This window comes from Phyllostomus hastatus, unplaced genomic scaffold (assembly GCF_019186645.2).
Source record: "Phyllostomus hastatus isolate PE091 unplaced genomic scaffold, TTU_PhHast_1.1 phas_scaffold_200, whole genome shotgun sequence".
Lineage (NCBI taxonomy): Eukaryota > Metazoa > Chordata > Mammalia > Chiroptera > Phyllostomidae > Phyllostomus > Phyllostomus hastatus.
The window spans coordinates 4,482,545-4,509,176 of NW_025334016.1; the positions used below are offsets into that span (position 1 = coordinate 4,482,545).

At 49.1% G+C, this 26,632-nt stretch overlaps 1 protein-coding gene across 1 annotated transcript; it reads left to right on the top strand.

Annotated features, from left to right (window-relative positions):
- The first annotated feature begins 22,120 nt into the window (after window positions 1-22,120).
- Window positions 22,121-24,186, top strand: LOC123832688 (60S ribosomal protein L27a-like). The gene is made up of 2 exons (XM_045860429.1): window positions 22,121-22,233; window positions 23,664-24,186. The coding sequence occupies exons 1-2, from the start codon at window positions 22,121-22,123 to the stop codon at window positions 24,136-24,138; spliced, it is 588 nt and encodes a 195-aa protein (XP_045716385.1). The 3' UTR covers window positions 24,139-24,186.
- The last annotated feature ends 2,446 nt before the right edge of the window (window positions 24,187-26,632 follow it).

Sequence of the window (26,632 nt, forward strand, 5' to 3'; positions counted from 1 at the left end):
GGTTATGCTGTTTTTTTCCTCCAGGCATAAATCCATTCACAGGTCCAAGGGGGCAGAAGTCAGGCAACAAGACAGGGACTCTATTCCCAGGACCTGGCCTGAGGGAAATAAGGGGTTCTGGTATGCTAACAAAAGCAGGACCTAAGAGAGAAAACCTCGCTCCTACCCAGCTTGTCTCAGAGAAACATTTCCCAAAGGCCTCTTCACCCAGTTCTGGGAGAGGATTAATAGATATGAGGGTAGGCAGGGGCCTTTTGTGGTCAAACAGTGGAAAAGATTGGTGCGCCCCCCCCCCACCTCCGGAAGATTCGCAATGCACATTAGCATAGCAAAGGCTCCAGATAAAGAAAACGTTTGGCTTTGTTTACTGTGGGGGTTGTCCATACTTCCTGGAGCTTAAGCTTGAAAGCAAAAGGATAGGTCAGAGTTAGACGGAAGGGTTTGCAGCTGAAGGCCCGGAGAAGTCAGAATTGGGGAAGGTGGATGCACTGAAACGAAGAATTGGAGTTGGTAGGGCTGGGAGGAGACTGCTGAGCATGCTTCTGATCCCACGGACACCAGACAAAAATGTGCCCTGAGTTAGCATGCCCCTGCCTGAAGCAGCTGCCCCAGCAGGTTCGGCTTGCAGCCTCCTTGCATCCTTCCATCTGTAATCGAGGTCTGAGAGCGGGCATGAGTGCATGCAAGCTGCAGGATGAGCATGTCCTTCTGGAGTTTCTCCCTCATAAATCTGTCTCTCCTACCACAGAACTGGGGAGAACCACAGTGCCCAGTGGCTCCCACACAGCAGATAACTCCACAGGAGCCTCAGAGGGGATACACACTTCTAGCTGGTTTCCCACAACTGAGGAGGGTTTATAGATATTCCTGGTGCCCTTATGACCAAAGGGACTGTCCCCAAAACCCTTGGCTGTGAGGCTGCAGCCCAACACCACCAAGCAGTTTGGCTCTGGAGAAAAACAAAGCAATTAGCCTACAGGGGTGGCACTAGCTGTCTGAAATTCTACAGCCCAGGCCACTGGATGCTGGCCTCAGTTCTGTGAGCATTCAGAGCTATCAGTGATGGGGAAAGTAAGAGATCACAGATTTATCCTCTTTAGAAAGTTGGGGAGATGGACAGAGGTGGTGTTCAAACAGCTGACAGGGAGTCATCCCCCACCAGGCCATTCTCCTCCTGGTCGAGGCCCTGTCCTTTCTCCCCAGTGAAGAATCTTTCTGTGGATTGCATCTCCCAGGCCAGAGTTCAGACAAGGCTTTGCTTTCTAGCCTCAAATTACCACCTTCCTTATGTCAAATATGACACATTCTTCAAGCTAATGACCTCTGACCCTGCCTTAAACACACACACACACACACACACACACACACACACACGCAGTCTTCCACTTCATCTGTCTTTGGGCTGGTGACGGCCTTTCCTGGAGCAGGCTGAGACTCCAGCAGTTCCTTTGTTTCCCGATGGTGCTTTTTCTCCTTGATTCCCCTTCTTTCAATCTAATTTCTGTTCACATGTCTAACAGAGCAGGAATTCCCAGCTTCCTGGCTCACCCCATCCCAGGCAGAAGCCAGTCTGTGGAGCCTCTGATTCGGTGTATAGATTTGCAGGGTTAGCATTCGGCTCTCAGATTCGTGCTGAGAGTGGCCATTCAAAAAGAGTTGTGGGTCTGAGAGTGCAGTCTGACCTTGGGATTGACTTTTCGAGAGCAGCCAGGCAAGCTGGTAAGTACAGCTAGGCTTTTGAGCACCAGCGGCCCTGGGCAGAGAAAACCTGACAAAACCCAGGAGCAACTGGAAGAATACATACCAGTCACAAGCAGCATGACTGCAGGAGTGTAGAGGCTGGCCACCCAGCCCTAGAGGGGCACAGGACTGTGTCTGATACCTAGAACCTTATAGAACAGAGGCAGAGGAGTGGCTGAGAGCTTCTAGCTCCACCCTTGACTCTACATGGTCCAGCACACGTAGGGTACTACCTAAAATGATGGGGAGCATGGGAATCTAAGTATTGGCCTTTGTAACTGTTGAGGTCCTCCCAGAAGCAGACACCAAGATGGAATGAGAGGTTCAAGAGATGTACTGGGGGAAATACTTATAAAGGATCAAGTGGAGAGTAAGCAGGAGTAGACAGGGAGAGCATTCAGAAGGTGATACAGGTCTCACCCCTGAGAAAGGAGAGGGTTGGAAGTAGGATGGGGAAGGAAGAACTACTAATGCAGCACAGCTCTGAGAAAGTCTCAGCAAGGCAGATGGGGAGCCCAGAGCAGACTGCCCATCAGAAAAGTCCCATGTCAGGTAAGATGGCCCAGCCCTGGTGCAGCTGCCATGCTGTCATTGGTAACAGTCTGGGGAGAATGTGACCTTGGTGGGAATGCTGCATCAGATCCTGAAGAGAAGTTGCAGCAGCTAGGGGCAGTTTCTTAGTGGGTGGGTGAAGAGAATTAACTACCACCTCACCCATCCCCACAGAGATGAGGATGCTGAACACCCTGGATTTTGGTTATTTTCATCTTTGAGCTCCTCAAGACTGAAGTGTCTCCACCCCTAGAGATAATAAACACATTAAGCTGGAAAGGGTCCACAGTCCTCTTCTACTGGAAGAGTTGAGGCTGGCCCAAGACCACTCATTACCCAGTCATTGATTTGATTATTTCACAAAGGTGTACTGAGCACCTGCTCTATGCAAATGACTACTATGCTCCAAAGGAAGCCAGGAGTCGCCTGAAGACCAAAGTGATTTGAGCAGGAAGATGCTGCTGCCCATGACCCCCAGCCCCCCACCCACCACCCAAAAAGGCTTGATTTTTAAAAAGGAGGGTCAACATTCCAGATCAATCCTACTTGACCCTGAGGTAGAGAGATGAACGGGTTCAGAAGTTCCCTAAGAATGGAGAGTAAAATCCTAATGACTCCCCACAAACACACCCCCCTACATTGCCAATTCACTAATACATGCACATGCATGTGCACGTGCACGCACACACACAGAGCCATCTTTGGCATCATTAACAATTTATCTTTGCAGAATCCTACACAATTTTAAAATATTAAGGCATTGTCTCATTGCTTTAATCACAACTGCTTCAGGGTAGCCTGATTCTTCCTGATAATGAAGTTTGGCTCAGGGATAAGAACTAGGCAAGGTCAAAAGGCTGGTAGGTGGTTCTAGACCTTTGGTGCTATCTCAGATCCCTTTAAGAACCCCCCCCACACACACACACAGAAAAGTGTGTATGTACTCAAAATTTTGCCCACACTTTCAGGGCTTTGCAGCACCCTACTTCAAGCCCTTGAAGGGCTGCCTGGAGTATAACCCCCTCACCCAGGAGTGGGAGGTCAGACTCAGGTTTTGGCTTAGTGGGGCTGAGGTGAACCCAGCAGATCCTGGGTGAAATCAAGAGAGAAAGCAGTGTGACATCACAGCCAGATGAAGAAATCTCACAGACCAGGGCACGAAAGGGTTAAGGGGCTGTAGGGTTTTGTTTTTCACCTCTGAGGAGTCTCTTATGGGTCATTAAGAACACACAAGGCCAGGAGAGCATTCCATTCGCTGGGCCTGCCTCCAGCGCACAGCTCTGCTTCCCAACAAGATAAGTCCTGTGCAGGAAGACAACCCTGCTTCCGGGAGAGGCAGATGGGAAATCGCCCCAGATAAGGGTTGTTGCTCTAGTGCTGATCACACAGGGCCTTTCTGCTGCCAGAATGGGACAACCGAGAGGCTGCATTTCTCGCCAGCTAAGGAGGCGAGAACACCTCCTTTAACACCTTGCTGTTCTAGGCTTCTCTGGAGGAAGATTCCTCCCCGGGGTGCAGCGGGTTGCCTCCAGGTGGTGGAGAGGGGGCCTGCCTCAGCGTCCGTGTTGCTAAGGTTTGGGGGCGGGAGTCTCCAGCGAAGTCTCAACGGCCTCCTGTACAGCTTACTACCCTGCCCCCTGGATTTTCCAGGCACCCCCGCCCCCCATCCACCACCTAGGTGGTACCTGTGCCCGCGAAGGTGAGGAGAAAGACCTATGGAAAACACCATTACTGATAAGTAACAGCCCCTTTCAGGTTTAATGACACGTTGCATCCATCCTAAAGCTCTCAAAAAAAAAAAAAAAGTCCCTCTCAAGGGATGGCGCCTTGCGCCCGTAAATAGGAACGACAGGCCGGGGCGCGCGGGGGAGGACGCCCGGCGCGGCGCTGGTGTGGAAATTAACTAGGGCCAGCAGAGTAAATACATTCCACACGGTATTTATTATGCGTCCGGACCTCAGAGGGGTTCTCCGGCTCCCGGACGTGGCAAATCTTGTCCGGAGCGCCGCAGGCCGCTCTGCCAAGACCGCTGGCGGCTGGATGCGGGGCGGGGCGGGGGGGGGGGGCGCGGAGTGTGGGGGATGTGGTGGCTTTTCGTCCGGCGCCCGGGAACCCCCGGCAGCCCCATACCCACTGCTGGAGGTGTGGAGGGAAGGACATGGGGGTGGGGGCGAGACGTGGCCCCGAGTGCGGCTTGGGTGAGGGGCCCGGCGGGGAAGGCGGCGGGGTGAGAATGGTAGGCTCGTCCAGCCCCTTAGCATTCCGCCGGCGCGCCCGCCATCGCGGCGTGCGCCCCCGCGCCCCGCTGTAATTACCCCGATTACCAAATGAATCTCGCGCTTTTGTGCTCGCCGGGCGGTGGGTGCGGGGAGGCAGTTCTAATAGTTGTCATTAGGGCCGGGGAGAGGCGGGGCGCCGGAGGCGGGGGGTGGGGAGCGCGAGGGTGGGGGAGGCCCGCCGTTCCACAGCTCTCTCGCTAGCTCGCAGGCGGTCCCGGGCGGCGTGCAGGCCGCTGCTGGCTGCTGAGTAATGATTTTTTTTCTAATTGGAGGCGAACGGCGGCCCTAATGGATGGAGCCGCTCTCGGCGCGCTCGCTGCGCCCGCCCCTCGATCAATACCGCTCGCTACGATCGCCCGGCCGAGCTCCCCAGGTCTCTTTGCGGTCGGAGGTGCTGCTGGGGGCCCCAACACACACACACACACACACACACACACACACACACCAGCTGCCTGTGCCTGAACACACACACACACCCCAGCTGCCTGTGCCTGAACACACACACACCCAGCTGCCTGAGCCCCGCCCGCTGCAGCCTTCAGCACCCTGCCGCCCCTCCTGGACCCTTTATCCACCTTCTGTCCTCTCACCACGCCCAACAGCCTGGTCCCAGTGGCTTTTCAGCGAGGGCAGGTTGTCAGGGGGATGCTGGGCTATACCGGGAGGACAGACCCTGGATTTCCCCCGGTTGTTTTACGACCACGTTTCTGCCGGGCTCCCCAGGTCTGGGGGAGAGCCAGGCACTGGCGGCTGCCACCCAGGATTTGCGCCGGCTGGTCCAGGAAGGGTTCGCTGAGTCCAATTAAATCCCCACGTTCTTTCCTCCCTGGGCCTTCTCCTGCTCCAACCAGCTCCTCCGTGGCCCCTTCAGCTTTCTGTAGGACTAAAACCACGGCGCATAGACACACAACCTGGGGTATAGTTATCCAAGATCTCTGTTTGGGAAACTGGACAGGAGAAAGAGCCTTTGGGACAAAGGATCAAACGTATCCGCTGCTTTGTGGGCCTGGTTTCTGCAGCTACTAACTAGCTGGTGATCTTGAGCAAAGACTCAGCGCTCTGGGGCCCTTTTTCTTACACCCTATGAAGTTTATCCAGCCCTAGAATATGGGCACCTAGGGTACAGCATTCAAACGAATGGCCAGACTCTTCTGCTCCTCCCTGTAGTTTACAGACCTTGCCCCTTCCACCCCAGTGAGAAAATCCAGGATCCTGAAAGGCCCAAGCTGTTCCACCTTCTGTCCTTCCTTTCTGTGCACTCTGTTGCAGACCATCATTCATGCATAGCATTTAACATCACCTGACATACTAAATGCTTTTTTCTTGTCAGTCTCTCCCACTGCCATGTAATCTCCATAAGGACTGTGATTTTTTTTCCATCTTGTATTCCCAGCACCTAAAACAGAGTCTGGAACATAGTAGGTGCTCAATAAATAAATATTAATTGCATGAAGGAATTTCAGCTTAGCCCAACTTCTTCATCTCCTTTCCTGGAAGCAGATAAAACCTTGACTTCTCACCCTTTGGGCTCTTTGGTATGTTGTATTTTCCAAAAATGGACACAGCAATACTTTTGGTCAGTCCCACATGCTCTTCCAGAACCTTGCCACTAACCCCCTTCAAGAGGAGGAATCTTTTTCCCTTTCAATTGTACGTGGCCAGGCGTTTGTGACTGCCTCTGTGAATGGGATGTGGCCAAAGTGATGCTGCTGACTTCCTAGTTCAGGTCATAAATGGTGATATGGCATTCATCTGACTCTTTCTCTCCTGGGACAGTCACCCTTGGAACTCAGCCACCATGTTGTAAGGAAACCCAGGCCACATGAAGAGGCCAAGGCTTCCAGCCAATAAATAGCCCCAGTTAATGTTCCAGCTGACAGCCAGTGCCAGCCACCAGATAGGTGAAAGTGTGAGCTTTCAAATGATCCCAACTTTCGACCTTTGAGCCACCCTAGTTAATGGCAAGTGACATTGCCATTCAAGCTGCCCAGCTGATACTGAGTGGAGCACAGATAAGCTATCCCTGCCAAGCACTGCCCAAGTAGCAGATTCATGAGCCAAATGAATATTGATGTTGTAAGTCACTGAATTTTGAGATGATTTGCCACTCACCAGTAGATAGCTGGACTCCCACTATGGTGACTTCTGTTCTGCCCCCTACCTCATGAGGATACCACGGGCCTCCTTGTGGTTGTATACAGAGCAATCCCTCCTCTGAGAGGCCCTCACCTCTAGGCTCCACCCCTTCAGCCAGCCACTTTTTGAGGGTCCTCTTTTCCCCTAAGAAATTTCCACAACTGGATAAACATCATCCCACTAAGCATTCAGGAGGACCCTTCTCTGGGTCTGACCCCCAGAGGCTGAGTTCAGTGGCACCACCACTGCAATACTTGCTAATCCTGTTACACCAGCCTGGTCCACTCTTTCCCACTCCCACATTCTTTGCTCAGCTCTGAATTCAGCCCCACGCCTTCCTTTCCCTCCTCCTTCACAGAGATGATGGGAGTCACAGAATAGATGCCCCACTCCTAGCATCTGACCACCTTATATATGTCTGTTCACACCATCCTGTCTACCTGTCCTTTAGTGCTTAGTGAAAAGCATCCCTTCAGCCATCTCTCAGCTAATCCTGCTCTTGATCTCTGGGTCCCAGGAGCTCAAACTCTAGGGCAACACCATGCAATAGTCTTTTGCCATGATGGAACTGTTTTATGTCTTCACTTTCCTAGCCACTAGCCACGTGTGGCATTGAGCACTTAAAATGTGGCTAATAGGCCCAAAGAACTGAGTTATTTTACTTTAATTAATTGAAGTAGTTGGACGTGGCTAAGTGGCTACAGTATTGCAACTCCAGAGATTAGATCCTCTCCCTCTCATGTCTCCAGCCTCTCACCCTTCCCCATCAGCAATTAACATGTCCTTTTCTTTCTTATCTCCTTCCAGCTACAGCCCCCACCCCCATTCATCTTTCTCTGGTCCTTTGCAGCTGAGCTTCTTGATGGATTTGTCTCCATGGCCTCTTCTCCCACTCACATCTCAGCCCACGCTCATCCAGCTCCCACACCTGGACCCTCTCTGTCACAGGTGTACATGTGCTGTTTTCCTCCCTGCCCTCCCATCTCCTCCCCATCTAGTGAACTCTGATCCTCTTGGAAGCCTCAACTGAAAAGTCAGACAGAAAGAAAAGGCTCTCTTCCAGGAAGCCTTACCCAACACTCCCATCCCCAAATAGGTTGAGTGTCCCTCCTGTGTGTTGTGTTCCCTGGGACTGCACATGTCACCCATTATTGCAGTTGGTCAGCTTCCCTGCAGACTAGTTGTCCCCTGCAGGTAGAGGCTGAGTTCCCTCAGTCACTATTACACCCCCTGCCTGTACCAGGCACAGAATGGGGGCTCAGTCAATATTTGTTGAAGAAATGCCATGAGGGACCAAAAGTCACAATCTAGTGGAAGAGACTATAGCTCAACAAGGAAGTAATAGCTGCTTCAGTGGAGGACCCAGTAGGGGTGGTGGGAGCACTGGCAGGGTGGGAGCTGGTGGTTGGCAAAGGCTTCACAAGAAGGTGACATCTCCAGCAGAACTCAAAGGACAGAATGTGAATATAGGGGGTGAGGAGGGGAGATTATTCCAGGGAGATGAATGTCATGAGCACAAACCCAGACAGGAAATGGCAAGGAGCAGAAAGAAACGGAGTACTGGCATGAGGAGTGAGAGAAGGGAGCTGTGAGAAAGGAGGCTGGGGGCCAGAGCTAAGCCTTAAGGGAAGAGTCTTGCCTTGTGTGTGTTTTATTCTCAACCAGTGAATGACCCCTTCAGTTTTGAGGTTTTTCACTTGTCTGTTTCCGTGAGGACTCATGGGGACTTTCAAGAAAGTAACTGAAGCCATGGTGTGAGGAACAGACTCCAGGTATGGGGCAGTGCTCTGGAGAGGGACCGAAAGAGGAGACAGCTAGATGTGTGAACAAGTGCAGAGAAGCGGGGATGGAGAGCAAGAAACCACTTCTGGAGTTTCCTGCAGTTGCTGTAGCTGGACTTGGGGAGCTACTGGCTGGATGTGGAAGAATAATGAAGCAAGAGTTGTCAGCGGTAACAGCATGGTACTGGGCAGCACTGCCTGAAAAGGGAACTCAACAAGGAGGGGAAGTTTAGAGGGGACTATAGCAGCCATGTAGCTTCCCTGCTCAGCTCTTCCTTTGACAGAGAACCTTCCACAAGAAGTGAGATTCACTCATTGATAGCCTCCAGCTGGGCGTGCCTTCAGGCTCTGCCTCTTTTACACCAAGGCCATGTACTGCCAGTGCCTGAGCATGGCCATTTCTGCCTGCTGAGGACTTGACTCTGGGTAATCCTGATGCCAGAACTCCCCATTGGGGTGGCCAAGACTTTCTCAGAGCCACACTACAGTCTGAGGCTCTTCCTTCCCTGCCCTCCTTTTCACCCTTCTTCTTTCTCAGGGATCACTACTGCAACTCTTTCTGAAGGCTCTGCCCTCCTACTCCTGCTCCCTCCTACTTCATCTCCCATAAGCATTTCCCCCAATAAACCTCTGGCATGTATAGTTCCATCTTGGCATTTGCTTCTCAGGGGACCCAGCTGACACAGGGCATAAAGCCTACAGCAGTGCTTTTCCCCTTCTTGAGCCTTGTGTTAAGTGCTCCCATGCAGAAGCTCTTTATCTTCCTAGCAGTCCAATAAGGAAGGCACTGTTGGCATCTTCACTTTACAGCTAAGGACTGGGCTCCAAAAGAATAAATGCCTTCCCCAGGGTTGCATGGCTAGGGATTCATGGAGTCCAAAATCAGATCTGGGTGTACTTGACTCCAAAATTCAGGCTCTCATCTCCTGCATTGATGACTCTTTGTGGGCTGGTAGGGGTGAAGGTGTCCTGGAGACAATGGCCAAGCACATAGGGATGACTGGATGAGCAATCTTGAGGGCCCTCTAGGCCTTACCTTTTTCATCTCTGTGGCTTTGCGGGCACACACACACATGCCCATACTTGCATGTACATGGGCACATGCTGGTGCCAGGATCTACCCAAGCCAAGGAAGCTGCTCCCACAGTATGGCCCAGCAGCAGTGGATTTGGAGTAAAGAGATTGGGATCCCAGCTGGAGGGGAGTGACCTCAAGCAAATGACTTGGTTTGTCCAGGAACCTTGGTTTCCCTAACTGTGATGATCTGATTTCCTTGATGATCTAGTGCCCCTGATGTTAGATGCCCCTCTCTACCACAGCTTAACTTCCTGTCCCAGGACTGCCTGTCCAAGGTGCCCAAGGAAAAAAAAGTTGTGGGCTTTTTTTTCTTTTCTGGTTTTCAAGGTAATCTGTGCTCTTGGATCAAGGGACTGAAAGATAATGTTTGCATCCAGGGGCTAGGAATACCTGAGAACCACTTAGGTAAACAGCCAAGCCAGGCTGCCTCTGGAGAAGGCTTCTGGGTGGCAATCAGAGGAGAGGGAAAGAGAAGCCCACCTAAAGCCTGCTTGAGCCTGTGCCTTGGTCTACCTATGTTCACAATGAAGTCCCCCTTGAGGAAAAGTTGCTGTCATTGGTAGCGCCCCTCTCTACTGCCCACTGTGGATATGTAACCAGTGGTGTGCTGGTGAATGATTAACAACTAGCTCTGGGGTGGAGTGTGTCTTATTTTCTAGCATTTGTCAATTTCCATAGACTATATCCTCCTACCATAGCCAATTTCAAGGACTTTGAAATCCTTGGACTGGACTTTGCCATCACTGAACACAGAGGTGAGAAGAGATGCATACAATGGATTCAGTTCTTTGTGAGCAAGAGCCTACTCCAACACACCACTGGGTTGAGCTCCATGACTGAATGAGTAACAGCTCCTCGTTTAAGCCCAGGGACTCCTAAGCGCAGGGGACAAGGTTGGGGAACAGAAGAATCAACAGAAAGAAGCAAGGGTTAGGAGCTTCTATTGACTGAGATGACAACCTGGGAGGGGACATGGCACCAGATGCCAGGTCACAGCCCAGGATGGCACTGGATGGTCTGGCCCAGCATTTTGTTTTTGTCTATTCTCTCTCTTTCTAGTGACTATAAAACTCAAGCCTCCCATGGGGCATATGCTCACTATATTTTTGAGGAGTGTGTGAAAGTGTAGATCCTTTTCTCTTGGAGGTGTCCAGGGAGAGCAATTTGAAGGCTGTGCTACAGGCTTGACTACTCTGGGCTGTGTAGGGGCTGCAGGGTTAGACCCAGAAGAGGAAGAGAGTTGCTCAGGGAAGACAAGACTCCCACTGAGTCAGATAAGAGGCTTCTGAACCAAGAGCAGGCACAGGGCTTTGTTTCTACACAGAGACCCCTCACAGCAGGTCTAAGGCTCAGGAAACTAAAGGCCATTCCCCAGCTACTTACCCTCAGACCTTCCCCTACTTCCATATCCTCCTGCCTCTGCCCAGGTGACACAAGATCCTTTTTCTTTCTTCTTCATTTCTTTTTTACAAAAAGGGAAGGGCAAGTCCTGCTCAAACCTGCTACTCTCCAGGAATTGCTGAAAATTAGACTAAATGATGCCACACACGCAGTGGAGGACAGGCTGCTTCCCAAAGCCATGTATGGACAATTCTGATAACCACCTTGGTGGCTGTCTTCATGCCCGTGGCTCATTAGGGTTTCTGGGGCCAGGCCAAGAAATTGCCAAGGACAAGACAGGCAGTGTCTGCCTGGAAACTCTGCGGAGCCCACTCCCCTCAGAGGCCCTTCCTTCAGTGTGAGCGAGGGGGTGAGTTCCGCTGAACTAGAGCTGTGCCTGACAAGTGACACTTTGACGAGAGACGTGATGACGAGTCCCTGAGGAGGCTGTGGAGTCTGGTTCCTGCAGACAGTGTCTCCCCTGAGGCAGTCTCCGTGCTTGAGTGCTGTGTGTGTGTGTGTGTGTGTGTGTGTGTGTGTGTGTGTGCACAGATCCTGCTTCTCTGAGAAAGATTCTCTGAGCCCCAAAGCAAGCTTGACAGAGACCCTCCTGAACATTTGTGGGGCCCACAGACATGAAGAACAGACGTGGCAAACCAGGCACTGGCTGCTGGGTTCAGGAAATCCCTGCCAGGGCTGCTCTGTCCTCACCAACCTGTTCCCAGCCAGACCACTTCTCAGCTGCAGATCCCTCCCCAGTGTGGCCATGGAGCAAAGATCCAGCCTCCAGGCTTGTGAATTGCCTGACAATCTAAACCCCTGGACCATGCCTATGTCATCAGCCCTGGGCTAAGCACTGGGCAGATAGACAAATCAATAAAACAGACTCTCTTTAGAGAGCTTGCTTGCAATCTTGGCACTGTAGAAGATGGTAAGGGTCATATGTTCCAAAGAAGCCAAGGTCACATCAAAAACTCTGAAAGAGGTGGCATGTGAACTTTAAAAATTATCTAAGCCAAACCCCAGAGATGTAACAGGAAGAAGGGCTGGTTCTGTCTTCCAGGGGCTTGTGGTGGAGCATCAGAGTTCCTTTTGGGCAAAGTAGATGGAATGAATATGGACAGGAGCAAAGAATCACAGAAGCTCCACATGAGACAGTATGCCAGCTGCCTGCTCTCCCCAGGTCCCCTTCCAGACACCAACAAGCAGCCTCAGCTTTTCCTTCATTCCCTGCATGAAGTGCACCAAGGTCACATGTGGTCCCCTTAATTAGATGGCTCTGAATGCCTCAGAGTCCCCACCTATACTGAGCTCAAAGGTGCTGCTCCCTTGCTATTGTCTCGGGTCTACAAAGGCAAATCCCACTCCTCTTCCAGCAACAGGCCTTCAAAAATATGAAACAGCAATGTTTTATTTATCTACTGTTGCCTAGGAGGCACCCCAAAACTTAATAGCTTAAAACAACAATTGACTTTTTCTCATGATTCATGGGTCCGCTCTGTTCAGCAGGTGGTTCTTCTGTTACACGTGGCATCAGCTGGAGTCACTCATGCAACCGTACTCAGCTGGGAGTTTGGCTGGCTCTGGGACTTCCCAGATGGCCTCATTCATGTGCTTGGCAGTTCACTAACTGTTGGCTGAGCTGCCTCTGTTGTCCTCCACTCGGCCTCTCTCTCCAGCAGGATAGCCCGGACTTCTCACCTGGCAGTTCTATTCAAGGGAGCAAAACTAGAAGCTGCCAGACCTCTTAAGGCCCAGCTCAGATGCCACATGGCAACAATTCCACTGCCTTCTATTGGCCCAAGCAAGTCACAAGGCCAGTTCAGTTTCAAGGAAAGAGAAAGTGGACTCACTCTTTCTTCTTTTTGCTAGGGGGAGCAACATGCACACACAGGGATGGAAGAAATTACTGGTGGCCAATTCTGTAGACAGTCTGCCAGATGCCATCATAGCCCCTGTATCTCAACTCCTCCAGGCTGCATAGGTCACAATGCTTCAAAAGTTCCTGACAGTTCCAGAGTTCTTTCTTCAAAGCCATCCCTCCACCTCTGAACTCACTCTGGGTTGGGTACATCCCTTTCCAGCCTGTCCTACAACTTCCTTCAATAGGGTAAGGGAGTCATCTAAGCAGCATAGATTATTAAGGGCTTTTGGAGGATATCTGGGAGATGGGCTCAAGTCAGAGGCAGGTTCTAACCTCTAAGGCAAACCCCCAAATTGACTATGTCCAGAAAATAGGGTAACTGAGAGGGGCCTTCTGATTGAGGATATTTAGAGCCCCCTTATCTGAAAGTTCCTTAGGAAAGAAAGCTTCCTGGCTGGTAAAGACTCCAGAAAACCTATCACACAGCAGAACAAAGTATTCTTTAAAAACCTTAAAGACTCTCCATGTCCCAGCTGGTCACTTGAAGCAAACACGGCTGGTTAGGAAATTCATAGTGCTTAGTTGGCAATTAATCACTTAAAGCTCTGTGATGTCCCGTATATTGTCTTGGGTTGTTATTCAACTAGCCTTGTTTATGCTGCCAGGCACTGGGTGGAGCCTCTACGACAGACTACAGACTGGCCCAGGACACCTCTTCCTGGTGATGGAGTCTCTTTTCTCAATCTCTTCACCCCTTCTTTCTTTCTCTCTCATTGACCATTTGTATTGTCTCCTTTATATCTTTTTGTAATATAAATATAAAAAATTTTCTGTATTTTTCCATTTTTTCTATAACAAGTATATCATACTTTCATAACAAGGAAAAATATTATAAACAAATTTAAGGAGCTCCTGACAAAGACGTTCATTTCAGTATTCTCTATATTTACAAAACCTTGAGAAAATTGCTAAATAAATTATGATGACTCCATGGGATGCAAAATTCTGAAGCCCATTAAAAATGGTGCTCTATAAGAGTGTTTAATGATACAGGAAAATGTTCATAGTGAAACATTAGGTGAGAAAACAAGCAGCATTTAAAATGTCTTAAGAGTTGAGGGTTTGACCTAAATTGTGATACATATAAATATGCTGTTAAGAGCTAGCATTTTTAAAGCACTTACTATGTGCCAACACCTACAGGATCGTGTCATTAAACCCTGGCAACATCCCTATAAGGTAAATACTATCCATATCCCCATTTTAAAGATGAGAAGGCTGAGGCACAAATGAGTTAAATAACTTATCTAAAATGACACAGCTAATGTTATAGGGCACATATTTGAACCCAGAAAGCAAGACTCTCCCCCACACTCTTTCTTTAAAAATTATTTCTTTATTTAATGTTTTTTATTTATTGATTTTAGAGAGAGAGAGGAAGGTAGAGAGAGAAATCAACTTGTTGTTCTACTTATTTATGTATTCATTGATTGATTCTTTTGTGTTCCCTGGCTGGGAATCAAACCTGCAACCTTGGCATATCTGGACAATGCTCTAACCAACTGAGCTACATGGCCAGGGTCTCCCCCAACTCTTAACCACTATGCTGTGTACACATTTATAACAAGCTGGAAGGAGATATGTTAAAATGTTAACAGTAGTGATTATAGGTAGTTTTATCATATTTGTTACACTTTTCTGTTAATCCAAATTTTCCACAATAGGCTATGATTTCTTTGACCACTGGGAAGAAATATTAATTATTTAAAAATAAGAATAAAAATAAATAAGATCCCTCACCTACAAAACTCTACCCACTGGATTTAAGGCCTGCAGCTTTCCTTTGATGCTCTGATCAACTGTCCTGGTGCCCCAGGACAGTTGATCCCCATTTGGCTCTCCTCCTTGGGAAGCAGAGAGACAAGGACCATGTTTCATTCTTGCCAGCTCTTCAACGATATTTGACTGGACCTTGCAAGTCCTAAGTGACTGTGGAGAGGCAGCTGCTTCCCCGACACAGAGCCACTCCCCATACCTCCCACCATCCTAGCACGCCTGCACAACCCCCTGGTTTCACAGTACCAGCATCTGGCAGACATGTGTGTCTATCCCCACTCCTCCCACAGATCATGCCTTGCACACATCTTGCCATCCTGCCATCACCCACAGCCGCCGGCGTGTTGACATAGATACCTGCCTCTGAAAACATCTACCCGCTGGCTGCCTGACACAGAGAAGTCCAGAAACACTTGGGCAGTGCAAGCAGCTCAGGAGGTTATGGTGGGAGGGAACATCATGTCAGACCTTGACATCCTACCCAGGTGGGGGGAATCAAGGGAAAACTGTAGTTCTCAGAAAGCCACCAGTGGGCCAGTTTGAGGCTATCAGAGCTAAAGAAGCTCTAGAAACTTTATTCCTGTGATACAACCTGGAGGTGGGGCCTTGCCATTACTCAGAGCAAGGAGGTCATCCTCAGACTCATTGACATTCAGTTCAAGCCTCAGTGGGATTCACTTTGTCCCTGTGAATGTCAGCCTGTATTTATCAGTCAGTCAACAAATATTTATTGAGCCCAAGGCAGCAAGTTACAAAGTACTTGGGTTAGGGCAGGGGCTCGTGGGGGGTGGGGACAGACAATAAGCCACTCATCTTCACACTGCATGTGCACACATGCACACATGCACACAGAGTCTGGAGCCATTGACATAAGAACCTAGGAGATTGGTTTTGGTAGATTTCATATAGTATTAGCAAGTGGATTATAGGGTGTTGGATAAAGTGGTAGATGGATCATTGTTCCCTGATTCTTCTCCCCTCCCTGCATTAGAATTATACATCCACAATCTTTGACATGTGATATTGCAGGGGGTTTTTTCCCACTACAAGTGGAGTATATTTCCTAAGCCCTTGACTTTGGCTAGAACCTGTGACTCACTTTGGGCAATGGGGTGTTGGCAAAGGTGATAGAAGCAGAGGTTTTGCAGCATGCTTACACAGTGGAGCAGCCCTCAGATGCTTCTGCCAATATCATCAGAAGAATGGGACCCGACTACCAGGCAGGTCCAAGGAGATGACCCAGACTCCCCTCTGCTTCTTCCTGGATCTAGAACAGCCATGGTTGAGGCATCAGATTAAGCAGTTGAATATCCACTTTCTTAATCAGTCCTCTCAATGTCCAACGAGATAGGATTCATTTTGCAGATGAGGAACCTGGGGCACAGTGAATTCACCTGACCAAGGTCACATAGCTAGAGAGCAACAAGCGAGAATTTAAACTCAGCAGTCTGGCTCCACAACCTTCCAGATGAGCCACCATGGTGAACTGCTCCTCTTACTCTCTCCTGATTCCCTGTGAACCTCATAAGCCAGTAGGTTCTGGGCTTCTGGGTCAAGTCTGGACCAAAGGGAACGTTCCTCACCTGTGGTGACATGGTAGTTGTGTTTATCTCAATCCCTGACTGATAAAGACTCTGAAACATTCCTGCCTACTGCCACCACCACACACTTGCTTTAGAGACCCAAGATACCTAACCTCCAGCCCTTGGGCCACTAAAAGCAGCTTGTGGCATTGAGCATGCCTCTTTTCGCATGACACCCTGGAGATATTGGGGATTGACCTCCTGGGGGACACACATCCCCCACTTGAATTGGAAACCTCAGACCAAGAATAAGATGACCACTTTTTTCCATCTTCTGCCAGGATCATGGGCTCCCTTGGTTACAACCATCATGGGCAGGCCCTGGTCCCTTATCTCCAAACCCCCAGGCCCATCACAAGATTCTCTGAATAAGGTTTCCACAGCCTTAAAACTGTAAGCAGTGTCCTGGGTTTAAGCCAAGAGAAGTCCCTCTCCAGTCTGTATCTCCTAAAATGTCCTTATGGTTTTATGATACATGTACTTAATGTTCTTACTTAATGCCACAGAAAAGTTCTGCAACTAAGTGAAATGACATAATGAAACTAGATTTACTGTAGCCTAATTGATATAAATAAGAGTTAAATTCCCACGGCATCTCATCAACGTTATAATGAAAGGATGTTATTCAAGGATCTGCTGCATGCATATACAACTGATATGTACAAAGATATCATCTTAATTTTGGCCTTGAAGGGCAGATCAGGGGGTGGAAGTACTGTTCATCACTGTTTAAAAAGGAGCATTATTTTAGCCAAACACTAATTCACACGAAGGCCAGAGGATGGCCAAACAGTCTTTCACTTTTCTCAAGTGCCTCAAAGTCCACACAGAGCAGATCTCTGTGAATTAGCACAGGGTTTGGCTCTAAGCAACAAAGACCAAAAATAAGAGTGCTGAAACAAGTAAAAAATGTATTTCCCACTCAAATTCCAAGCTAGGTGTCAGGCTGGCATGGCAGCTCAACTCCCTGAACACTCAGTGACATGGGCAGGTTGTATTTTCCAGAACTGACCACAACAGTATCTCTCATACCTCATACTCTTGTGAAATGTGGTCCTGATGTTTTTCCTATTAAAAGGGGGTATCTCATTGCCCTCCCCTTGACTCTCAACAAGTTTGCAACTGTTTTAACCAGTAGAGTTGGCAGAAGTGATGCTGGAAGATTTTTGAGGATAGATCCTAAAAGGCCATGCAGTTTCCTCCTTGTTCACTGGAATATTCTGCTTGGGGCTCACGAAAGACATCCAACTACCCTGAGGCCTCCATGCTGAGAGCATGCCAAGCCACATGGAGAGGCCATGCGTAGGTGCTCTGGTTGGCAGTCCTCATCTTTAGTCATTCATTCCAGTCTCCAGACATGTGAGTGAAGTCTTGGATCTTCCATACTAGCCCTTCAGCCAACTGAGTACCACTTAGTGCTCTCAGTCAAAACCACCAAGAATGAAAGAATTGCCTAGCCAAGCCCTGGCCAAATTCCTAGTCCACATAATCTATGAGAACAATAAATTGGCTGTTTTAAGCCATGAATTCTGTAGTGGTTTGTTAAACACCAAAAGTAACTGGAACAGGGACTCAGGTTCCATCCAGCTCTTTGCTCATCCATACCTGGGTGGCAGACTGGTCATTGCTTTTCAAAATGGTGTCTAGAGCTCCAATCATCACATTTGCATTCCAATAGTTGATGTTAGGGGCAATGAAGAAGGGGAAAGGGCATGACCCAACTTCTGTTAAGGAAGTTCCTGGAAGACAGCTCAGGACATGACATTATATAAGCCAATGTTTGTTCACCTAGTCATATCTTGCTGTAAAACAGGGTGTGAAACATCGTGTTTATTCTAGATGACTATGTGCCGAACTAAAAATTAGGAGTTCTATTACCTAAGATAAAGAAAATGAATATTATGGGTGTCTGCCACAGTATCCAAAATTTCCTTTGCTTCTCCCTCCTCCTTTATCCCTCCCTCATTTATTTCAACACTTTCAGCCCACCCCAGAGTCCTGACCTGCACATCAAGGCTGAAGAAAACTATAGATCTTCAGAGTGAAAATCCAAAAGACAAATGAGTGCTTCTCCAGCTAGTATTGAAGATGCCTTTCAAGGCACAATTTTTGATGCTAACAAAGTTCCCCAAAGGATGAGGAAAGGTGGTAGGTTGGGCAGGGGAAGGAGGATCTGGCCTGTCATGTATATTAGGTAAGCATCTGTTAGCATGTCCAGCACTGGCTCATCTAATCCTTACCCTAAGCTATGGCACTACCATTATCTTATTTTCACAGATGAAAACACCAAGGCTCAGAAAGCTTGTAACTCACTCAAAGTAACACAGCTAGGAAGTGACAAAGAGAGCAGAGCTGCTGCAGCAGCTGTCACAGCTCATCCCTGAGCACAAGGTCAGGTGCCAGACCCCAAGGTGGTGGGTAAGTAAACAACAGGTCCAAGTGTATCCAATGGCTGAACTCATCAGAGGAGCTGCCTGTGTTCTTCACTGCCTGCTGAGACTCTGTGCCTCTATCCTCCCTGATGACTCCTTGGTCATACAAGATTAGGGGGGGAATATGCCCAAGGGCAGGAGCCTAGTGTTGTGTTTAATCTGACACTTCTGGTAAGAGAAACATTCTTGACTCCTGTGAAGAGGGCAGGCTCCACAGTGGGGGTGAAGGGAGAGCTGGTGTATGGTGGGAGTGGCTGTAGCTGAGGCACCAGGAGGGTGTTCTCTTTTAGCTCAGGTTGGGTCACACTCCAGAGGACCATGCCCCAGCCTGAACCTTCCACATGGCTCCCCTCAGAGGCAGGCTTATCACTGCAAGACAGTCAGAGAGTGGGGGAAACCCTTAAGACATGTAAATCAGTGAGCTTTGCTGTGTAAAGAACCATTGCAAATGACGAAAAAGTTCTGGAGACTGATGGGGGTGATGGTTGTACAACAATGTGAATATACTTAATACCATTAAGCTGTTCACTTAAAATGGTTAAAATGACAAATTTTATGTAATATATACTTTACAACTGTTTATCAGCTCATGAGCTTATGGGTATACAGCTTAGGCTGGGCCAGGCTGGGCCTACCTGGGCTCACTCATGTAGCTGTGGTCAGCTGTCTGGTCACTTAGCACTAATTGGTGTAGGAGGGCCTCATTCTTGTCTGGTGGTTGGTGTTGGTTATCAGCTGGTGGCAGTGGTGACTGGGTCACATACCTCCAGCCACCTAAACCAGGCACATTCGCATGTTGGCAGTTGTAGAAGTCTCAAGAACACCAAGAGAATAAGTCCCAATGCACAAGCACTTTTCAAACCTTTGCTAATCATGTCTGATAGTGCCCCGTTGGCCAAAGCAAGTCACAATGAGAAATCCAGAGTCAGTGTGGGAGGAACAAACACGAGGGGGTGACTACGAGGAGATATGAACAAATTGAGGGCCACTGCTGCCACACAGGTTGTCCATGAATTACTGTGGCAACTACAAGGCAAGTGTGTGACTGCACAAGCACATTAATTTCAAAACAGAAAAGAAAGCTGGTTGCCTAAACTAGCAGCTACTTCAGTCATTGAAGGCACAGGATGCCCCCAGGCAAGAGTGCCATTTCCAAAAATGAAGACCAGAGAGAGAGAGCATTCTATTTAACATGAAGTCTTCCTACAGAGATCCAAAACAGAGCCCACTTCCTTACCTCTCAGGGATTTTTGCAAAGTCTAGGAGAGCAAGCAGAGTGCACCCAGCTCTTCCCCAGACTAGTTTGTGGAAGTGTCAGCCTCTCCCAGTACATCCACCCTTATGACCAAATCCTGATTCCTGGGCCCCACCCACATCAACACTGATATGCTGAAAATTTGGGTTTTAAGGAGGAGGAATGGGTGGTGAAAAGCAGGCAAAAATGACTCCTTCTATATTTTTCCTTTCTGCCCTGACCCAGAAAAGGGCAGCCACAGCTGACTATTCTCTTTCACAAGTGACTGACCTCTGTTCTGGGAGAAAGGGGCAGGGGAAGAGGAGGTATCCTGCCTAGTTGTGGAGGGCCAACCACCACAGCTAACTGGATGACAACAAAAGCAGCCACAACCCCAGCACAAGTCTGCATAGTGTGGTAGAGAGCCAGGATCAACCCCAGCAACTGCTGCTGAGTTACCTTGGGCAGGTTAGCCTCATGTAGTCAGTTTCCTCATATAAGTAACCCACAGACTAGATTAACGCCCCCTGCAGGATCCTATGACCTAATTCTTGCATACAATGGTCCACAGCACATAGAAGATGCTTAACAATTATGACTTGTCCTTCAAAATGGCTGTCTCCCAAGCCACAAGTGAAGGAAGCTTTTGAGATACAGGCCAGGGTAACAGGGCACTGAGGTTGCTTTGAAACCCGTGGCTGGGCAGAACATCTGACAGACCTCCCTTCATTCTTAGGGGAATTATGGCAGTGGCACCCCAGCCCCATGGGCCTCATTTCAGACAGTCTCCCTCCTCTGCCCAGGAGCCATCCCAAAGTCTCCACCTCACATTGTCCAAGGATGTCCCAAACATCCTTTGTAACCCTACTTCCCATTAGCTGTGGCAGGGTCAGGGAGGTGGCCTGACAAGAAGAAAATATCACTGTGGGGTTAGAGGACCAGAAGCCACCTTCAGGGTGATCCCTGAAGGTTCCAGGAAACAGACCAAATCATGGCCCCATGCAGCACTTCTCCAGAGTGTGGGAGCCACAGTGTGGAAAGAATTTGATTTTTCTCTTCCCTGAACCCCCCTCCCCAGTGCCAACCAGAGGGAAGTAGGGACCAGAGAGCATTTTTAATGACTTCATGTGGTTGCAGCTGTCCTCCAGGATGGAGCATCCTTTGGGGGAAAAAATAATTAGATTCTCATAGACTGGAGAAAGAATATGAGGCAAGGAGATGATGTTCTCTCATTCCTATTCCATGAGGCAGATCACCCCCAACTGCTGCACCTTCCCCCATTTCACATCCCCATGGGTCTGTCCACCTGATTTCACCACTCAGCACATTACCTGACCTGCAGCACACTCTGGATTACCCAGCTGCTAGAACCCAAGCTCACTTTGCATGTTTACTCTGCAAACGTTGTCCCCACCCGGTTCAGTTGGTTTATTGCAAGTTCATTAGTCTCTGGGCACCCCCAACTCCATCACATTCAATTTCTTATTTCTATATGTCAATTGCATAATGTTTGCCTGATCTTGCATGAGGTAACAAAAATGTCTCTGCTTCCCATTTTTTTTTAGTTAGGCAGGACTGGAGGGAGGAAAACAAGCAATAGCCCAGGAGTCTGCAGATCACACTGGAACTGGGGGACATTTGGAGGCTCCCTCACTTGAGCTCTCCCACAGAGGCTGGAAAGGATGAACTGCCACCTTTTCCTTATAGATTAAGCTAGGAATCCTGCAGGCTTCCTGCTGTCCCCTGCCTCCCTGTCTCCTCATGGCTAGGGAGATATGGCCATTGTTAAATTGGGGTGGGGGCACATAAGTATGGAGGGAGCTTCGTAGAGGACCCTTATAAATCTGTCCTGGCTCTGAAGCTCTAGATAGGAGCTCCTTTCCTTTCTCCAGGTTCAGAAACCTGGACAAATAGCTCCCCGCCTCCCAGGGCCAATGCCCAGCTCTGGATGGAGGGGGAGGAGAGAGTGGGCTGCAGGAAGGAGGGGGTGGCAGTGCCTCCACTGCTGCTGCTGCCACCCCCTGTGTATAAAACTCCCTTTGTATGCAGGTCGCCGGCTGCTCCCCATGCCAGGTGCAGCTGCCAGGATTCTCAATGCGGTTTGAACACAATTTGCCAGTGTTGGTTCAGCTCTGCTGGCTTCCAGTTGGGGGGCCATATGCTGCCTTTAATCTGCCTGTGCGATTCTCACCAATGTCAATAGGCGGGGGCGGGTGGGTGGCTCAAATGGCCCGAGAGCCCAGGCTGGGGTGGTGCTTCCACTGCTGCCAGGTGGTCCGGGTCTTCACACCAAGTACCATTGGTGGGTCCTTGCAGGAGGCCTCAGTGCTGGGCCTCAGGTACAGGCAGGCCCTGACCCCTGGCAGCTGCCCCTGTGTTTGGCTATGGTGCGTGAAACCCTCTCTGGCCGGCCATCCCCATAGCCCATAGCCATCATTGGGCCTTCCCCTCCACAGAGATCCCTGCCAAGGAAGTCGGCCAGGGAGGTGCCAGCTCTCTGTCCAGACTTCAGATTTCCCTCATTCTTTCTTTAATTGGATTTTTGGTCCTGCTGGGCAAAATAAGCTTTCCACTGGCAAAGCACTCTCGCCTCTTCTGAACGCGCGCTGGTGCCTGGCAGCTCTAGGCAGAACGTTGCTTTCCTCCCCCACCAAAGCATTCATCTCTTCTCTCCAGGGATGCAAGAGTGCTTTGCGCACACATATGCATGCACATGCACACATACCACTGCCACCACCATGTGCACACACACCACCACCGTATGTACTCACATACACATGCACATACACACACCATCACTATCATATGCACATACATATCACACATGCACACACCACCATCACTATATGCCCATACACACACCACACACCACCATTATGCACACACTGCCGCCATATGCACACATATACACACAACATACACGCCCCCACCATGTGCATACACCACACACACCACTGCCCAGTCCAGGCATATTCAGCCTCCTTCTAAAAAATGATTCTGAGGACTTCTTTGCAAACAGTGATTCTTACTAACCAGCTGAAGATCCCTGATCAGAATGGCCCAGATCTGGCCTCTGGCCTGAGCACACTCAGTGGCTGGGCTGCCTCCTACCCTGTAGTTAGATCCTCTTTCCCTGAAGCCCTGCAAGTCTCATGTTTGTGACCCAGCCACAGATTAAAGCACCAAGAAGCCACCTTCAGTCCTTCTTTTTTGAGAACTGGGCAAGCAAGCTTAGCTTCACAAGTGTTTGGGGGTGTTGGGGGGAGGGAACGGCTGAGGGAGAAGCAGCAGGCAAGCTGGAGTCTGACTGAGAAGTGGCATTTTACTAGTAACAGGCAACAGAAGACATTTGGATACTCTGAGACTTGGACTGAGCACTAGGAAAGAAAGGGAGGGGAGGAAGAGAAAGATGGGGGAGCATGAGGAGGAGGGGAGAGAAGAGAGGGAGGAAGGGAGAGGAGACTGGGAAGAGAGGAGAAAAGGGGGGGAGGGAGAGGGGAAGAGGAAGAGTGGAAGGGGAGGATGGGGTAGAAGAGGAGAAAGGGAGGGGAAGAACTGAGGTGGAGGAGGGGAAGGAGAGAGGAAGAAGAAGGGGTGAGTGAGACAAGCGGCCCAGGCATCTGGGCAGTGCGGAGATGAGGCCGCCCGGCCCCGGGGCCAGTGTGTAATCTCAGGTTTGCTGAATGAACCACAAGGCAGATCCTTGATCTTCACACCTACGTTCCCCTTACAATCCGGTATACTTTGCCCCCTGCCCCACCTTTTTAAGGCCTTATCACCAAGCATCTTTTTTCGCACAGCCATCCAGAGTGAGGAAGACCCGGAAACTTCAGGGCTACGTGAGCCATGGCCACAGCCGCATCAGCAAGCACAGGAAGCACCCAGGAGGCCGAGGTAATGCTGGTGGCTTGCATCATCACAGGATCAACTTTGATAAATATCACCCAAGTTACTTTGACAAAGTTGGTATGAGGCACTGTCACTTAAAGAAGAACCAGAGCTTCTGCCCCACTGTCAACCTGGATAAACTGTGGACCTTGGTCAGTGAGCAGACGCGGGTCAATGCTGCCAAAAACAAGACAGGAGCCGTTCCCATCATTGACGTGGTGCGATGGGGCTACTACAAAGTTCTGGGGAAGGGAAAGCTCCCAAAGCAGCCTGTCATTGTGAAGGCCAAATTCTTCAGCAGAAGAGCTGAGGAGAAGATTAAGAGTGTTGGTGGGGCTTGTGTGCTGGTAGCTTGAAGCCACATGGACGGGAAATCATTAAATGTTCACAAGTGAAAAAAAAAAGAAGGGGTGGGTAAGAAGACGGGGAAGGAGGAGGAAGGGGTAGGGATGGAAGAAGAGGAGGGTAAGAAAGGGTGAGAAAGAGTGGAGAAGAGGGGAAGGGAGAACTGGGGAGGGGGGGTGGAGGAAGGAAAGGAAGAAAAGAGGAAAGGACAGGGAAATGGGAGGAGGAAGAAGAGAAAACAAAAAGAAGAAAAAGGAGGGGGTAAGAAGAGTGGAGAAAGGGGAAAGAGCCCCACCCCCACCCCGCCGTTTTAAACGAGGAACGTTTTAAATAGAATCAGCTCCGAGGGCAGGCAGGGCTAAACCCTAACCTCTCCGGGTTCAGGCAGACATGTGAAGGAAATGCCGCTTGTGATATCCTCATTCCCACTCCCTCCCAGACCTGTCACTGGGGGAGGGTGTCCAGCAGTCCTCCATCCCTGTTCCTGTTCCTGGGCTCCAGAGACCCCGCATTTCCCAGAGTCTGGGCCCCTCCACTCTGGGCCTCCCCGTGCTAGAGACCTTCAAGGACCACCTTAAGCAGCCTTCCCCCGGGGTTGTGAACGTACCTATTAAAATACCCCGCCATCAGCCCCAAAGGCAGGCCGAAAAGCTGCCGATGGTCACATACATCATAATATTTCAGAGTCCCTGTTAACAAGCACCCATTAAAATTTGACAACCAGGTAGTAGCGCAGAAAGCGTTCGTTTAAAAAAAAAACTTGAGCGCTTTCTGCTGGTTCAGCAAGACAAAGCCGGTTTACCTGTCCCTTGCATTTTTTTAAGCCTAGAGCACGGGCGGCCTTAGCTCCTGGTGCAGCCTGCTTAATGGAATGCGGGGTGTTTATTTGCGAGGCCACATCTGAACCCGGTTTTTAATGAGCCTGCCGTTGTAAGCTCTCTGTCAGTCAGTCTGCCTTTTTTTTTAATCAAAAGATAAAACAGTCGGTTATCAAGGATTAATGACTCTTACAGCATCCATATGAGGCTCATATTTATCTTTTAAAAGAAAACGGAAGGAAGAAAAATGACCAGATTTTGTTTCAGTAAGCAGTTTACATCTGCTCTGGTAAGTTGAATTCATTCATTCATTAATTCAGTCATGTGTCTAGGAGAAGCCAGCAGGAGCCCCTTCCATCATAAGAACTTCTGACTGTGAAATAAACCCCAAGTAACCAGATTAACTATGAAGTATGTCTCCGTCAGGTTTTAGGCATTAGTTCAAGTGTAGTTTCTGGGCGTTCCAACTTATTGTAGCAAGTTGCCGGTTCTGGTATTCCAGGCAGCACTTCAGAAGAGTCTCTGTTTCCCCTCTCTGGCTTCAAAATAGAGCTCGCATGTGCAATGACATTATTGTACGGTGTTGATTTAACTGAGAATATCAATATTTTAAATAGATTCCCCTGTGATTCATATATTTTTGCATAGCCCAGAGTGTGTAAATATCTCTCCACATCTGAACACACAGAGGCGTATATGCACACATGGGCATGCATATACCCCCAAGAACCTGTATCATATATACATGTATGTGAGCATGCAGGGAGTATGGCTACCAAATATTCATTTAAACTTTAGGAGGAAAGGGTTGTTTATAATAGATAGTATGATACTGAAATATTTTATTTGGCAATCTGAGATATAATTTGGAAAAAATTAAGAAATATCAGCCTTGCTCTCATTCAAAAAAGGGCCTTGCTGTTTTCTAAGTTTGCTGTCTTCAATTGGCCTCTTTCTTTGTATGCCCTGTCCTCTTTCTGAGTGTGTATGTGCTTTGGGGGATGAAAGCTATAACTACTGCACGAGGATACTTGAAATCACAGCCACAAATGTCAAGGTGCTCCTTCCCACACCATCAGCAATGAGACACACTGGTTGCAATGCCGGCCATTTTGGAAATTAAATGATGTTTACAACACTACAGCACAGCACTCTATGGCTTCAAAGAAAGACAAATAAATACTGATTCTAGAGGAGGCTGGGGATCATAGACAAATTCAGAAAAGCCCAGTGAGGTCTGTCTAGTGTGGTTTAACCCCTCAGGGTCTCAGGCTCCTTGTCTGTAACATGGTGCTATTAACACCTGATCTACCACCCGCTGGGGAGCCAGAGAATTAGAGAAGAGAAGGGAATTTAAAGGAAATGCCTAAAGGGGATTATTTCAGAGTGGTGTAACTAACAGTTCAGTTCCTGTGGGAAGCATGTCACCTGGAGGACCTGGTGTTGTTTTGTAGATTGATGTTCTGATCTCTGGGTTAGGAAGAAGGGGTGGGAGTGTGAAGAAGGGATTCTAGTGAGAAGTTCCAGAAGCCCTGTCCTTATAATAAAACTCTGAAGTCCTGGAAAAGCTTCTGGACCATCTCATCTAAAGGGAGCTGGAAATTCAGGTGAGCGGCTATACCACCTATATGGTGCCAGCCATTTCTTCTGGTGACCAAAACCGTTAAAATAATAAAGGGCTTTGCCC

Excerpts from the sequence above, each read along its gene's own strand:
- LOC123832688 (XM_045860429.1), top strand. The coding sequence starts at position 22,121 with ATGGCCCGAGAGCCCAGGCTGGGGTGGTGCTTCCACTGCTGCCAGGTG. Across the intron at positions 22,234-23,663 it reads GCCTCAGTGCTGGGCCTCAG|GCCTTATCACCAAGCATCTT; the intron begins GTACAGGCAGGC and ends CACCTTTTTAAG.